The sequence below is a fragment of the Mobula hypostoma genome, chromosome 2 (genome assembly GCF_963921235.1).
Source record: "Mobula hypostoma chromosome 2, sMobHyp1.1, whole genome shotgun sequence".
NCBI lineage: Eukaryota > Metazoa > Chordata > Chondrichthyes > Myliobatiformes > Myliobatidae > Mobula > Mobula hypostoma.
Window position 1 is genome coordinate 32,569,058 of NC_086098.1, and position 17,487 is coordinate 32,586,544.

At 40.0% G+C, this 17,487-nt stretch overlaps 1 protein-coding gene across 2 annotated transcripts in view; it reads left to right on the top strand.

Moving 5' to 3' along the window:
* Positions 1–225: 225 nt before the first annotated feature.
* The window catches only part of rcan2 (regulator of calcineurin 2), a 378,528-nt gene continuing 361,266 nt past the window's right edge, over positions 226–17,487 (top strand). For both annotated transcript variants that reach the window (XM_063035152.1, XM_063035163.1), the window contains exons 1-2: positions 226–361; positions 1,024–1,246. In XM_063035152.1, the coding sequence (XP_062891222.1) occupies positions 1,025–1,246 (222 nt within the window). In that variant the 5' untranslated portion in view covers positions 226–361; position 1,024. The remainder of the gene's footprint in view (positions 362–1,023; positions 1,247–17,487) is intronic.

Consider the following 17,487-nt stretch of genomic DNA (forward strand, 5'->3'; position numbering starts at 1 on the left):
TGAAGACATACAATGTAGACCCAACCACCCCCAGAGTTACAATGAATCACCTGCCCCGTCTTCACCACAAACCCAGCGCCAGCCTAACACCCCGCCCCCTTCTGTCCTCTCTCTTCCGATTGATCCCGGCACCTTGGTCCAGAGCGTAAACGTGCGGCAGTGCGGGCGGCGATTGGGCAAGATGCCCGTCAATTAGGGCGAGCGGGCGTGCCGCTACAATGGATTGGCTCGTTGAACTGGCGCTGTGAAAGATGTCAATGGGTCTCCTCCCCACCCCCAGCTGTCACAGCAGGCTGAGTGAGCACAGGGGAAGCTGACTGCGCTCCGGCCTCGGGGAGACGGCAAGCTGGGACCCAGGCAGGTAAGGGATTGATATTAGGTCCCATTCAGCGTTGGAGTCCAAAAGCAGCAGTTAATCCCGAGCTGACCCTTGGAGGTGATGCAGAATAACAACGCGCGTAGCTGCAGGTCACCGCGCTCATTGCCATCAATCGCCAGATTGGCAGTTCCACATCTGAACTGTTAAAGATTTGCAGCGTCGTTCACAGCCAAGCGCACCGGTTCCTGGCTCATCTATTGAGAAAGGATGCCCATCTCTTCAGTGATACTAGTTTCATTTTATTTTTCCTTTGGGACACGGGTGCTGGTGCTGGCAGCAGGAACAAACCCGAGTATCACTGCAAAATCAATGAGCAAGAAATTATTCCGGAATAGAGTGTGAAACACTGTCACTGGTCAAGCAGTTCAAATTGATTGCTTAGCTGTTCTCTTATTATGAGAACATTATTATGGCTTCGGTATACTCATGTTCTACTTTTAGGTATTGCTGGTGAGAATTTTTATTGTGTGTCAGTCTCGCTGTTTCCATATTCCCAGACTAACATAAGTGGGTGCCTTTAGGAGTGCTGATGGTTTGTTATCTCTCTGCTGAGAGTCTGAGATAATATGTTTCCATTGAGGCGATATGATTTTAGTGCTCGTTGCAAGACTGCATTTAATCGCACTTACTTTGCTTTTGAGCAGGATGAGAGGAGACGATCCATTTGCTGCTATGAAGAACCTGAAACGCTTCAGCGACAGAGCTGCTGCCGGCGATTTTTTCGTTCAGGCTGCGGACATCCGTGATCCTAATGATCACATCCTCTCGCAGGAAGATTTCGATGAGATAACGGATTTCAATGACCTCCCGACCTCACTCTTTGCCTGCAACGTACATCAGTCTGTTTTTGAAGACGAACAGCGAAGGGTATGTATGACCATCAATAACATGGATGCAGATGGCTTTGAAATTGTTGAACAATTGGACGAGTGCGTCCTGATTTCCTTTATATAATTTGCTTTCAAATAGCAATAGTGAAGAATTGTTAGTAAATGGAAGACAGGCAATGATGACTGATATGAAGATTGAGTTACAGATAATAGGCATCCAAACACAATAAGAATTTTTTGGAGTTTTGAGATTGGCTTTCAGTTTTCCAATGGAACATATAGCCTCGGTAGCCTTCTTTTCGTTATGTACTTTGTACAAGTTGTATACGGATGAGTGGTCGAAACTGGGGAGTTAATGCGAATAAACCGGTTTTATGTAAGTGGGTGCCTGAGGTTGGTGCAGTCTTGATGAGGTAAGGCGGGGCGGGGGGGGGGGGAAGGTTCGGTTCTTTAAGACCCCATGACAAGTTGTTGATCTCTTTACTCAGAGAAGGGTTGGAATGTAGAATTTGCTACCACATAGTGTGGCTGAGTGTACATATACATGAATCAGATTAAAGGTGAGTTTGAAAGTGCATGGGAGAAAAAGTTGTGAGGAGATGGTTGGTGAGAGAAAGGATAACGACCAATCGGACGGAGTGCTTATATCCTGATCCTGAATGGCGTGGCCTGATCTGTGATTAACTGCTGTATCTAAAGGCTTGAATTCCTCTGTTGCACCTTGCTGTCATGTTTCACAAAATAGGCAATAATGCGGAATATTACAATCTTAATAATCATATAATTTTGGGATACTCCATAATGATAGGTCAGAATTTAATGACATCACTGAATGATTCATCCATTTATCATGTCTATAAAGGTGCTAACTGTGGCATACTCATGAACCTCCAGATGCTAGGCTCCACCCCAGACCCTGTAAATTGAAAACCAAGATCATGCTTTATTTTTAGTACTGTAAAATTATTTGTTAAAAACAGCAATTTTAGCTGAAAGCATTTGCTTTTGTGTTGTGAAATCGCATGGATCCTTTTTCCTGATGCTTAGCAATTTTGGTTATGGAAGCCTGCAACATGAAGATCTGTTCTTCCAGCTGATCCTATAAACTTGTAGCACAACAAAGCGAAGAACTGTACAAAGCACATGAAAACATCACACTATTTATAGCTCACTGAAGAAAACCACTGATCCTGGGTTATTTTTGGATGTAGTGTAAAAAAGCTACTGAGGTTCTCCAGGGGTTATTGTCCAACCGTTCCGGTAACTAAAACATATATTTGGATATTATTTGAAGAACTTTGTCAGTTTGGTGCAAACCTTTTCTCAAAATATGGTTACGAAAAAAATCAATGTTACTGATATGTGTAGTTATTTTGTTGAAACATTATCTAGATAACTGCTTAATATCTGCATAAAAATAAAGGCTAACCAGCACCACAATTCAGATTTATTTTCATTTTCTCCCAAATTCTTTGCTACTCTGAAAAATTTCCCAAAGAGTTTAATTTCCAAGTGTAGGGTATAACAGATCCCCAAATATTCTATTTTTGTTCGTAGGTCTAGTGAACATTTTTAGCTCTCAAGTGAACAGTACTTGAAATATGTAAAAAATTTTGGTTCAAAATGAGTTCCAGATTTTGGAACATAGTGTAGGTCCTGGGAATTCCAGGATGAGTAACATTCACAGTGCCGTTTTTACTAAAGTGCACAGCAGTAATTTTTATTGGTTTTTAAGTAGTACTTCTTGAGAGGTAAGTTGAGTTCTTCATTTCCCATTTTAACTGTCTGACTGTAAACTCTCTAATGATTTAGAACCTTTCTAAATTAAGTGACTAATGTCTTCAAATATCTTATCAATTTTTAGAATAATTAAGCAGTGAATAAAGGGTTCAAATTGTGTCCTACATTATATGAGTGAGGCTTGTGATGTTTACAACTTTTGTTCAAGGTTAGGCTGTAAATCCAAAATTATTCTATACTGTTCTACTTCAATATTCAGGATGATTGGCACTTTAATTGACCACTTTTGTGGTGAAGTATACTGTTTGCATAAGATAATATTTATTAGAGAAGGAAGGTCAATGCCTTTAATTGTATTTATGGTCTAGTACAAATATTATTGGAATATTTTATCACTTACACACATCTTTATTTTATTAATTTTCTCTTTAGTAAAAGAAAGTAAATGCTTCAGAACTTAACAGAAATTCACTTCAGAAATATTCTGGTTGTTATTGCTTATCTCTGATACATGAGTATTGACCTGTGGTGTTAGTGAAAATCTGAAAACAAGCTTCAGGTTAGTTTTTTATGGTCAATTCAATTTGAGGATACAATCAGTTAAGTGAACTAGAATATTTACAAGGTAAGTGGAAAGATTTGTAAACTCATCAAAGTAGTTCTCCATTTTCTATCAATGTGAAAATTACCATCAGTAATAAATAGAACTCAAGCTATTTTGTATTGATGATTACAGTTAATTTTAAAAAGCACTTGGAAATGTATCTGATGTATTTAATAGTTAGTGAGAGTAGCAACCACTGTTGTCAAGCTGCCTGAAGATGAGGTTTTAGCAATGTCTGATGGATAGGAACCACATAAAATAAATGGACATTATTGCTACGAGTTTTTAATAGCATAGGACCGTATTGCAAGCACCATTATTTTTCACTGTTCATCTTCCATCTCAATTTGTGGTTTTGAAGTAGGAGATGTCAGGGTGGTCGAGAGAGTGAAATTTCAAAACAAATTCTAGACCAGGAATTCCCAAGCTGAGGTCTCTGGAGCTCCCGGTTAACGGTGGGGATTCATGTTATAAAAAAGATTGGGAACCCCGGTTCGAGACTAATATCCATGTTAGGCAGCTTATTTGTCTGGCCATGTGGACAATCCCAGAACCTGTAACAAATCCTAGGGATGGAACAATTTCCATCTCTCGTACTTTGTTTTGAATCAGAAGCACCTGTGTTCATTTTGGCCAGTCACCAACGCCTAGCATAAAAGGGCCCTGAAGACTTCAGTCGGGGTTTAAATTTCTGGGAAAATCAGCACCTCTAGGTATGTTATCATCAGGCCTGTTTCTGGTTAAATTTAAACCCATGAGTGTCATGTTTTGCACACATTCTAATCGTTCACTCTAAAATTAAATATGAGGCCTTATTCCAAAAAATGGAGCTATGGAACATTGACTCCCCAGATTAACAGATTTGACAATAATCCTGTTCTGACCCATAGTTAAAAGATAATGTGAGCTACTGTAATTGCAAATATATTAAATGATATAACATACCTATTTTAGAATATTCACATGGTGCTTAGTTCTGATAAATTTTGATCTGAAGAGAACAATGTCTTTGTTCATGCCACTGGTAAATCATTGTTTAACAATCTACTGAATTACAACATCTTTAGATGGCTTACTAGCGTAGAATTAGAAACAGGAACAAAGATCTCAGTTTATTAGCTTCCTCAAAGGTGCTATTCTAACCAGCTGAATTATTCCCTAATTGTTGTCCATTGTTCCTTGAAAATTTCGAGAACAAACTTAGCAAACATTGGGCATGCATTGACTATGCAAAGAAAAAACTGTAAAGTGGTGTGTAAAATGAGCATCAACTTGGATCCACTTATTTCACACACAGCAGTTTGGCTGAATTCACAGTTTTATTTATTTTTTATGGAAATAGTTTGATTACACTAGTTAAGTATATCGTTCTTTTAACCATTTCTTTTGAAATATAAATCATGCAGTTCAAATGCGGCTTGTTAATACTGTTAAATCTAATTAAAGTGTCAGAGTGAAAACAGGTTGCTTCTAATGCAGTTTGAGTAGAATAAGCACATAGGGATCAGGGCAGAAAAGCCCAGGACACTGGTATCCTGCAAGCTCTTGGCAATAGCTCACATGCCTTTAATGATTTCAGGACAACAGTCAGATTACAATGAAAAATTCACCACAGATCACTGCTCAGCTTCTGCTAAGCCTCTTGTAACACTGTGACCCACAACTCATTCCTATTTGTGATTGCATGAAGTTCAGGTCACTTTATTCCAGACCCACAATAAAGAAATGTTTGTACGCAGAGCACCCTTGTGCTAACAAGTGTCACCTTTTCTCTGGTTTCAAATCTGATTTATAAGCGTGATTCAAATCCAATTATATCAAATTGAGAAGTGGCAGATTCCACTGCAAAATAAACTCTGCTGGATGTAGTTAATTTCAATCATTTGACAAGTAATAACAGCATGTTACACTCAGTAATTCAGGAATAGCTTCTTCCCCTCTGCCATCTGATTTCTGAATGGACATTGAACCCATGAACACTACCATAACTTTTATTGCATTGCTTACTTAAATATTTTATTTATCTTTTTTATTGTAATTCAGTTTAAAAAAATTATTATTATGCCTTGCACTGTTCTGCTGCCACGTAAACAATGAATTTCACAATATATTCTGCTGATATTAAACCCGATTCTCTGCTGGTATCTTTAACCATGCAAAATTAGTTGTCGTACTGAGCACCAATTAAAAAAAAATCCAAAATTCATTAAAAATATAACGATTTCATCTCAGAGAAGTTCATACACATTTTCACATTTATGCACTCATACATGGTGCAAATGATTGTCTTGGAGGTTATTATTGTGATCACAACATCCTGTTGGATATTGGTAATGTAGAATAATGCAGGTCTGGTTCGCTGGTTCGCGGATGAGACTGATGGCGGGGTAGCTGCACGGACCAGGCCCTCATACTGTGGGGTCATCTGTTGCAGCTGCCCAGGAGAGGAGACGCCAAGGCGGTGTGGGAAAGAGCAGAGGCCCCTGTGGGCGTGCTGGAATGGAATGTGTACTGGGTTGGGGGCTGGCTTCTGACGTCGGTACTGCCCTCCAAGTGTTTGCTTGGTGGAAGACAAGCTGGATCAGGCCAACATCCCATGCACCATCAATCTACAAGCCAAGCCACTGAGGGGCTTGCATTATTTTATTGAGACTGTATGTTTCTCTGCTATCATAACTACAGTATATGTGCTGTATGCTCTTTGTATTGGGATTTGCACCTTGGTTCCAGAGGACTGGCTGTATTTATATGTATGGTTGAATGACAATCAAACTTGAACTTGAACTTGACCTCATGATGGAAACCTTAAAATGGCAAAACATATATTTAAATTACTGCTGCAATGTTTTGTGAAGAAAACTATCCATGCTTAATCTTTCTCAGATGTTTTCTAAATGCTCTTTTGCAGGAATAATGTAACCTAAGCAATGCATAATGTAAGCAATGGCATAATTAAGAATAGCCAAGCTGTACTTATTAGATGTTTTGTCTTACCTAATGGAGGTAAATCATACACTATGATGGGGCTGAATGGCTTACTTCTGCTCCTATGCCTTACGGTCTTATACTGCTGGTGTCTTACACAGTGAAAATTGACACAAAATACTTATTACGTTCGGCCACTATTTTTCTGCTGTATTACTAACTCACCAGCATCATCTTCCAGCAGTACAATATCAACTCTTGCCTCTCTTTGACTCTTCATATCTCTGAATAACTTTTGATACTTGATAGATATATGGACAGGAAAGGAATGGAGGGTTATGGGCCAGGTGCAGGTCGGTGGGACTAGGTGAGAGGAAGAGTTCGGCACGGACTAGAAGGGCCGAGATGGCCTGTTTTCGTGCTGTAGTTGTTATATGGTTATGTGGTTATATTAGCAGAATACAGAGGCGGCATAGCGGTGCAGCTAGTAGAACTGTTGACTTTTAGGTTAAGTGACCCAGGTTCAATCCTAAGCTCCGGTGTCCATTGTGTGGAGCTTGCACACTCTCTCTGTGAGTACGTGTGTGTGTGTGTGTTTTTCTATGCACTGCAGTCTCCTCCCATGAGCTAAGGATATGTGGGTTGCTAGGTTGATTGGCCACTATGTGCAAATTAGTGGTTGAATCCTGCAGGAGTTGAATGAAAATAAAAATGGTAAATGAAATCAATATGGTGTAAGTGGCTGCTTGATGATTAGCCTATGGACTGAATTGGTAAAATGTACTGATCCATGCAGTATGGCTCTGTAAGTAACAGATTAAATAACAATAGAGAGGGAAAAATCTTCCTCTGTGCACTTTATGGCGTGTAATTCTGACATGGATCCAACGGCTTAAATTTCATTATCAACTGTCTATTAAATCTGCCTTTCATTATCGAAGGAATGTAGGTTTTATTATTTTTCTTATTATACAGATTTTTGGGTGATGTATGGAGTGGTATTTGCTGTGCCCGAAAGGAATTTGAAATTGTTTTTCCACCATGTCTGAAGCTGAAGTCAATGAAATCCTGTTTCTCCACAAATTGTAACGTTGAGTATTTTAAGATATAATTAACACAGAATAAACTATTTAATGTGAACTTCAATTTTTTTTTTTAGATACTACTTCGGCTGAAAGATATTTTAAAAAATCCTTAACCTGTCAGGGTTGTTAAATAGTATATGAGATCATAATCTCTGCTAAAACTACTGTTTGATCCTCAGAGAAATATTCTTAGAACTAGGGAGTTTTATTACCTCAGAATAATACTTTAAAATTTAAACCATTCTTAAAATGATAAGATGTAACATTGTAATGAAAAATTTGTTTATACTATTTTATCTTTTCTTACAATATGATAAGTGTGTTCCAATCTTTCTTCAGCTTCAAATACCTGCTTTTTCCTTCGTGCTTAGCTGGTGGCAAGAATTCTTTAATCTGATTGGCTGATTAGCCTGGCCTTCGGCTGCTCTGTTCCCTGATGCTGCAGTCCCTCCATAGATGGTGCCATATTCAAAGTCACATCATTCTGGTAGAAATTAATGCTCAAGCTCACAGTATCCTGTTTTCTGCAAGGAACATCCCACTGCTATTATTTGTTGCAGTTGAAAGGAGCGTTTCCTTTTTAGTGCAAAATTCTATGCGACTATTGGTTTTCTATTATTTCACCCTACTGATGCAACGCTTATACACAAACAGTGAATTTTTAATGGAACATTCAGTCACAAGGGGCATTTTAGGCGACTCTGAATTTGCTTTGACGAATGCATTCACGCACTCCTGTGAGCCAGAATCATCAGATAACAATGATAATTTGAACTAGTCTGATTTCTCTTTCACTAATCCAAAGGCCAGTTGCAGTAACCTTACTGCTGCCCTGATATGGGTAATTCATTCAGGCATTAAACCTGACTGCTCCTGGTCTACATAACCTAATTATAAGGCAGGTCTAGAAGGTTGGGTCCCATGGAATCCAGGGAGATCTAGTTAGGCGGATTCAAAATTGGTGTGGAGATAGGAAGCAGAGGGTGGTGGTTGATAGTTAAGAGTCATTGAGCACTACAGCACAGAAAAATGCTCCTTGGTTTAAATAGTCAATACTGAACTATAATCCCATCACCCTGTGTCTGGACCACAGCCTCCATGCCCCTCCCATCCATGTACTTATCCAAACTTCTCTTAAAAGTTGAAATCAAAGGTCATTTTTCAGAATGGAGGCCAGTGATTAATGGTATGCTGCAGGGTCCTATGCTGGGAGCCTTGATATTTATTATTATATAAATGATGTGGAGTGGAATGCACAAGGCTTGATTGGCAATGCTTGCGGATGACACGAAATCAGGAAGTGTTGCTGATAGTGAAGAAGGTTATTGTATGTTGTAGAGGGATCTTAATCAGTTGGGAAGGTGGGTTGAGGAGTGACAATAGATGCCAATACACACAAGTTTGAGGTGATGCATTTTGGAAAGTCCGATCAGTGTAGAACCTATACTATCAATGGTAGGGTACTAGGAGTTCAATGGAACTTTGGGATATAGGAGTGCTCTGCTGGGGGAGAAGCTGACAGCGATGCAGGTGGATGCTTCCCTGGTGTCATGGATTCTTGATTACTTGACTGGCAGACTACAGTACGTGTGCTTGCAACACTGTGTGTCCGACAGAGTGATCAGCAGCACTGGGGCTCCACAGGGGACTTTTCTCCCTTTCTCTTCACCATTTACACCTCGGACTTCAACTACTGCACAGAGTCTTGTCATCTTCAGAAGTTTTCGGATGACTCTGCCATAGTTGGATGCATCAGCAAGGGAGATGAGGCTGAGTACAGGGCTACGGTAGGAAACTTTGTCACATGGTGCGAGCAGAATTATCTGCAGCTTAATGTGAAAAAGACTAAGGAGCTGGTGGCAGACCTGAGGAGAACTAAGGTACCGGTGACACCTGTTTTCATCCAGGGGGTCAGTGTGGACATGGTGGAGGATTACAAATACCTGGGGATACAAATTGACAATAAATTGGACGGGTCAAAGAACACTGAGGCTGTCTACAAGAAGGGTCAGAGCCGTCTCTACTTCCAGAGGAGACTGAGGTCCTTTAATTTCTGCTGGACGACGCTGAGGATGTTCTACGAGTCTGTGGTGGCCAGTGCTATCATGTTTGCTGTTGTGTGCTGGGGCAGCAGGCTGAGGGTAGCAGACACCAACAGAATCAACAAACTCATTCGTAAGGCCAGTGATGTTGTGGGGATGGAACTGGACTCTCTCACAGTGGCGTCTTGAAAAGAGGATGCTGTCTAAGTTGCATGCCATCTTGGTCAATGTCTCCCATCCACTACATAATGTACTGGGTAGGCACAGGAGTACATTCAGCCAGAGACTCATTCCACCGAGGTGCAACACAGAGCGTCATAGGAAGTCATTCCTGCCTGTGGCCATCAAACTTTACAACTCCTCCCTTGGAGGGTCAGAGATCCTGAGCTGGTCCTGGACTTATTTCATAATTTACTGACATAATTTACATATTACTATTTAACTATTTATGGTTCTATTACTAATTATTATTTATGGTGCAACTGTAAGGAAAACCTATTTCCCCCGGGATCAATAAAGTATGACTATGACTATGACTATGAAGTGCATACTTCATTAAAAGTGGCATCTCAGGAAGACAAGGTGGTGAAAAAGGCATTCAGCATACTGGCCTTCATGAGTCAGGACAATGAGTATAGCAGTTGGGAGCCTTGGTGAGGCTGCAATTGGAGTACTGTATACTGTTTTGGTCACCTTGTTACAGCAAAAACATGGTTCAACTGGGAAGAATGCAGAAAAGATTTACAAGGATGTAACGAGGATTAAAGGTCTGGGTTATGGGGAGAGATTGGCCAGACTAGATCTTTATTCCTAGGAATATAGAAGAATGAGGGGCAACCTTACAGAGGTGTTTAAATTAATAAGAGGCATACATAAGATGGATGATAACAGACTTTTCCCCAGAGTAGGGGAGTCCAGAGATTTAGGGTGAGAGGGGAAGATATAGAAGGGCCAAAGGGGAAAGTTTTTTTTAACACAGATTGTGGTGAGTATATGGAATGAATTGCCAGAGGAAGCGATTGAAGCAGGTACGATAGTATAGATAACGAAACAGTTAGTTAGGTACATGAAGGGACGGGGCTTAGAGGGATAAGGGCTGATTACAGGAAATTGGGGCTAGTTGTGTGGGTCCTGTGGTCAGCATGGACTGGTAAAGTGAAGAACCTGCATCTGTGTTGTGTTGCCCTATTATTCTATAATAGAATTATTATCAAAGCTGTCAGAGTAGACCATTGTGATTAGTCCGTTTCTCTTGCTTTGCAATTTAATTTTTGTTGTGCTGACTTTCAGTTCTGTGAATACAATGAATTTTAAGCGATGATTGATTTCGGAAGCTGCCAGATTGACTTTCCAATTACTGTGATTTTACTGTTCAGTTTCAAAGATTTCCAGAGAAGACCACCATAAGGTAATTTAAGGCTTGGCATTGTTACCACAGCAAAAAAAATATTGAATTGGTTTTGTCAGGTTTTTAATTCATTGAGTTATTTATGCTATAATGTTGGAATCACTTTAAATCTTGCTTTTTACATTTATCGCTTTTGTGACTTTTAAATTATCTGAATAAGTTTTACTTTTGTTTTGGTCAAATAGATGAACTTTTGTAAAATTACATCTTCATTCTCTTGAGCCTCTTTAACTGGGAGCTTCGATTAAAATGAAAGTAAAAATGGCTTGTATGTTTTCTCTCTGGAAATTCCACTTGAAATACTACAATCATAAAACAAACATGCCTAACTCTTCATCTGTAATGACATATATATTGATGGCCCAGATTATACTCCACATCAGGGTGTGTGCTCCTTGACTCTTAACATTTCTTTATGCATATTTAAGCACATATGATTGAGGACAGATTTCCCCCCTCACCCTGGCCATCTGTATCAATTACATTAACCTTCCTCAAAGTTAATGAAAAGTTAATATTCAGGAGTACTGTGATGAAGCTCCAAGTAAGATGTGAGACTAAAGTTCACAATGTTCCCAATGTGTTTAGTCATGCAGTTATTTTTAAAGATGTGGCAGAGGTCCCAATTAGATTAACTCACTATGCCATTCATTCTCTATGGTTATGTATAGGATACAAAATTTTAACTTAAACTTTTAGGTAGATTCGGTAGGAGGGGTAAAATAATTCATTAATGTGTTTAAACTGTTGTGGAGAAAATTACTGCAGTTATATTTTTTAGAATAGTTTTAAAAATGTTTCTTGAATTTCTGAAAATTTGCAACTAGTTGTACTCAATATTACTATTCTTACTGGAATTGACATCAACATGATTGATTCTTAACTGTCTTCAGAATTATTTTAGCAAACCTTTCCTTGGAAACCAGTATTAGCACCTATATGCAAAACCTGAAATGAGTTTAATTGGCCTAAATCTGTCATATATTTAAATTCCAGCTTTCTGTTGTCAAATATTTGGTAGCAATATTTTGCGTTATTGCTTAAAGAAAAGAAGGAATTACACTTCTCCTGCCCCTTTCTTGAATTCCCACGGCTTTTTGCAGCCAATTAATTTCATGGTGTAGTCACTGGAGCAATGTAGGAAAATTTGCAGCCTTTTGTGCACATCAAGATCACAGGCAGCAATAATGTGATGCATTTAGTGACTGATAAATTTTGGGAAGTCTCTGGAGATAAATCATCATAAATTTTAATCTCCTCACTTATAGTGAGGAGTCCATGGAAACTCAGTACATTTAATTGTCCAGTCTTTAGCCAATGATAAAATTGAAATATCTCTCTGTTGCAATTCCAGTTCCCTGGCCATTATGTACTGGCACTCTAATCGATTAATCTTCTATGCTTCCTAAAATGTTGTTAGTTTTGCTACTTAAATTTATTGTCACGAAGCTTTTAAGCATCGATGTTGCATTACTTCCATTTGTAGCATCCACAGCTACTTCCTTGGGTTACTTTAGACCCATATGAAAATCTTCTTTTTTCAAGTCCCTGGGTGAATCAGTCTTCAAATTAGCCAGAACAATGAACTCATAGAAGGAAGCCTGCCTTGTGTTGGAGTTTCCTCTGTACTGTGTCCCCTGTTTTCCGAACGTTCACTTTATGATACCTCGCTGTTACGAAAGACCTACATTAGTTACTTGTTTTCGCTAACAGAAGGTGTTTTCACTGTTACGAAAAAAGGCAGCGTGTGAACAAAAGCAGCGCACGAAAAATGCAGCACGCGAAAAAAGGCAGCATGCGCAAAAAGGCAGTGTGTGCCCTGAACAGCACATGCCTGTAAGCATCTGTGCTTTATGTCGATTTATTTTGAGCATCCGTTAGCAAGATGAGTCCTATGGTATCGGAAAAGCCTAAAAGAGCTCTTAAGGGTGTTACATTTAGCATGAAACTAGACATAATTAAGTGTTTCGATCGTGGTGAACGAAGTGAGGACAAAGTGAGTTTGGCTTGTGGAAGCTGGCGAGGGTGATATTGAAGAAGGTTTGGCATCCCATGACCAAAAACTGATAAATGAAGGGCTGATGCAATTGGAAGAGGAAAGGATAACAATCGAAACTGAATGCAGTAGCAAACGGACCGAAAGTGAGGTCGTCCAGGAACTGAATGTGAAGCACTTGCATGACATTTTCGCTGCAATCATTGCAGAAAAGTACGACTTTAATTTTGAAAGGGTACATAGGTTTAGGGCATATTTGCGGGATGGTTTGAGTGCTTACAAAGAACTGTATGATAGAAAAATGCGCAAGGCTAGCAGTCAAGCATACTGTCGTTTTTCAAGCCTTCCACATCAGCCACAGCAGACGACGAACCTCGACCTTCGACATCGAGGCAGGCAGACATAGAAGAAGATGATCTGCCTGCCCTGATGGAAACAGACGACAATGAGATAACACCCCAGTGTCCCACCACCCCAACCTCCGACGACTCAGCCTAATACACCATCATCAGTGTGCCCGCTGTCTTCCTGATTCCAGGAAGTGATACTACACTGTACATACATTATTTCTACTTTATATAGGCTGTGTATTTTTATGTGTTATTTGGTATGATTTGGCAGCTTCATAGCTTGAAGGTTACTGGAGAGAGTGCTTTTGCAGAGAGCACTTGCGTGAGATTTTCACTACGGTGGACAGTGCAATGATTGCAGAAAAGTATTTCTACGTTATATAGGCTGTGTATTTATCATATAATTCCTGCTTTTACTATATGTTACTGTTATTTTAGGTTTTATGTGTTATTTGGCAGGATTTGGTAAGTTATTTTTTGGGTCTGCGAACGCTCACAAATTTTTCCTACATAAGTAAATGGTAATTGCTTCTTCACTTTATGACATTCCGGCTTACATAGTCATAGACATAGTCATACTTTATTGATCCCGAGGGAAATTGGGTTTCGTTACAGTTGCACCAACCAAGAATAGAGTATAGATATAGCAATATAAAAAACATAAATAATTAAATAATAGTATTTAAATTATGCCAGGAAATAAGTCCAGGACCAGCCTATTACGAACCGTTTCATAAGGAACGCTCTACCTTTGGATGGCGGGGGAAACCTGTATAACTCTGTTAATCCTCTTCAAGACTATCTTAAAAGAATTACCAATGCTATGTTTACACTAGGAACACAACTGTTGTACCTTGATATGTTCAATCTATTGAAAATCTATGAACTATATACTAGTGATATATATCACTCTGCTTGTGAATTCCTGTTTTGTATGCAGAAGATCATATGTATCTGGTGAGGTATGGTTATTGCAACTTATTTGTGTATGATAGGTCTGATGACATTGCAAAACTTTTCTTCATAATCATCAATACTTTGTGAAATCCCAAGAATCATCTTTATGGGTGCTTATCCTTTCCGTACAAGAGTCCTGTTTCCTTTGGCGAGACACAAAATACAGAGTTAAGATCTGTTTGCTGTTCATTGCAGTATAAAAATGACCCAGTTGTAATCTTAGAGTTTGCACCTGCCATTTGACCCAACACCACATAATGGAGTGGGTCTGATGACACAGTGGAAGCAATGGGAAGAGGATTAATGACGCACTCATTGGTGTGAATAAAGCAGACTTATTAGTTGGAAGGGAAGTAAATAACTAATTGAAGGGAAAATAGTTTAAAGGACAAGTGGAAAGGGCAGGCCAGTGGAATTATAGAATAAAGTCACAGAACTAAATACCATGAAAATAGGAGCTTTGACCTAACTCTTCCATATTGACCAAGTTGTCTACTTGAGCTGGTCCAATTTGCCTGGGTTTGGCACATATCCCTCCAAACCAGGGATTCCCAACCTCTTTCATGCCATGGACCTATACCATTATTCAAGTGGTCTGGGGGGATTTTCGAAAAGGAAGTTTTATAACTCGCTCCAGGAAATGTATTATTGTTGAGGTTTATAAACTGTACAATACAAATTATTGCTCGTGCAATGCCCTGGTTCACATCTTTACTGTTATGTCGTAGCTATTTCATTTAGCAGCTCTGTAAGAGCAGTCTGTTCTGTTTTCATCCTGTTTGGGTTATTGTTGAAGATGAGGGATGATGTGGAATGTGGGCCATCCAATTAGCAGGAGGTTTTCTTCGTGAGGGGCAGTAAGGTTGGTCTTGGGCTTTTGCTTGAGAGGAGATGAAGAGAAAAGACGCTGGGGAGAACCAGTCGTAGCATCCAATCCAGTGGGAGACCCGTTTGTTCGAGATGGATTGCGAGCTACGTTTGGAAGGTGGTGTGTGCTTTCACACCTTCTGAGGGCGCAGTGCCTGAGTGACAGAGAAGTTGAAGATGGGCTCCAACATGTGCACATCTGACTGTTTAATTAGAATGGGCCCTTCTCTTTTTGTTATTCTTTACCATCCCTTTAGTTAAGATTCATAAATATTCCTTTTATCGTATGCAGTGTACTGTCCGTTATTTGTGGCAATAATTTGTAGCAGGGTAGCAAGTGACACAGCATCCACACGTACTGAGGTTGGGGTGGGATCCAGCGCACCTCAATCTCATGAGTTTGGCGCGGCCGGAAATTGTCTTCCCTCCACTTACGCAGCCGAGGAAACCAGGGTGTTTCACTTGGAACGAGTCTTAAGTTTACAAGAAAGAAATCTATTGCTTCACTTAACTCTGAAAAGATTGGTTATGAGCAGATGAAAGTCAGTTTAATCCAGAGTAGAGCAACTTTGCACTCATTTCTAGGTCACATATCTAGGAAATTTGATTCTTGACTTTTCTTTGGTATTTTTATTTCCATAGTCTTTTATTCTCATATAAAACTCCCCTAAGTGAAACTAATATGTGACATCAAAAGTTTTTCTCCACCATGATTTTTGATCTGTGTCTGCACAAGCTTTCTATGTCATCATAAAAATGCTTTTCCAGCCTGTTTTCCCCGAAACATTGTTGTTTCAAGGACAGAACCTCAAAATGTGTTCTTTGTCTTCATTGAAATTTGTGACTTACTGCTATCTCAGATACAGACTGCTTTGCCCATTGATGTCAGCATTGTGGTCACTCTCAGTTTCCAGGGGATAATTTCAGTCTGCTGCTCTGATCTCTGCTACATCTCATAGTTTGTGGCTCACTGCTCCACGACGGAGGTACATGTACTTCATGCTCTAGGAGAGACTAGGTTTTCAATTGCTTCAGGTGACAGGAGCAGACGTAATGGTACAGGGCTTGCCTTGTCGGGATTGCCTAGTGGTAGCTTTGGAGAGTCTTTGCGGTCCCCTTGTATGAAGAACAATCTCAAAGTTCAAAGTACATTTATTACCAAAGTACTATATATAACCTTGAAATTATTCTTACAGGCAGCCACGAAAACAAAGCAACCCAATAGAACCTATTAAAAAACACCATCAAACACCCATTGTGCAAAAAAAAAGAACAAACCATGCAAACAATAAAAAGTAAACAAATAACTCTCAGAACTAAAGTTTACGGAAGTGAGTCCGCAGCCGCGAAACTAGCTCATTGCTGCAGCCAGACCAGCAGCCCGTGAGTTGCAGGCCACAGCCTTAGTTCAGCGCAGAGACGAGTAAACTTCAAGGAGCAGTGAGGTGAACACCGGCCCGTCCCTCAGCGCTGGCTCTGACACCTCGACTTTTTCAATCTGGCCCTTCTTTTAAATCGGCCAAATGTCGGCCAGCTCCTTGATTTCAGGCCCGGACTTGCCACTTTGATTCGGGCCCATGTCTGCTGCAGCAATGGCCAAACATTTGCTGTTCCCTGCTGTCTTGATTTGACCCGTACCTGACCTTTTCAATCTGACCTAGGCTTAAATTGGCCAAACATCGCCTCCTTCCTCATTCTTGAGCTTTGGGCCCCGCCACACTGCCGCAACCGTGCTGCACCTTCGAGACGCCAGTTTACCGATTTCTCTGGAGTACCACAAAAACTCCAGTCTGTACAGGGAGTTCAAGAGCACAACTCTGAAAGGGAAGTTACAGGCTACTGATTGCAGTGATTCTTGCCCAGAGAAGGCGTGATTAATAGAGTAGATAGTAGATTTGTTTGCTGCCAGTAAAGCATCGCTTTGTCTCATCAGCACCATCTCAAAGCCCCCAGCATTTTGTGTTTCACAGTAGCCTTGCCAGGTCTTTCTGTCTCCCTGAAAACTCTCACTTTCATAGTTTGTTCCATAGCCTTTCTATAGTTTACAACATCCATTCGTTAAGCAGAAACTAGTCTGTGTAGGAGGGAGAACACTACCTGTTAGAATAAAAGGCAAAGCTAGCAGGTTTAGGGGACCTTAGTTAATGAGGAATATTGAGGCCCTGGTAAAGAAAAAGAAGGAAGTTCATATCAGGTATAGGCAGTTAGGATCAATGAGGCACTTGAGAAGTATAAGAAATGCAGAACACTTACGAGAGAGATCAGGAGGGCCTAAAGAGGTTATAAGTTGCTGTGGCAAACACG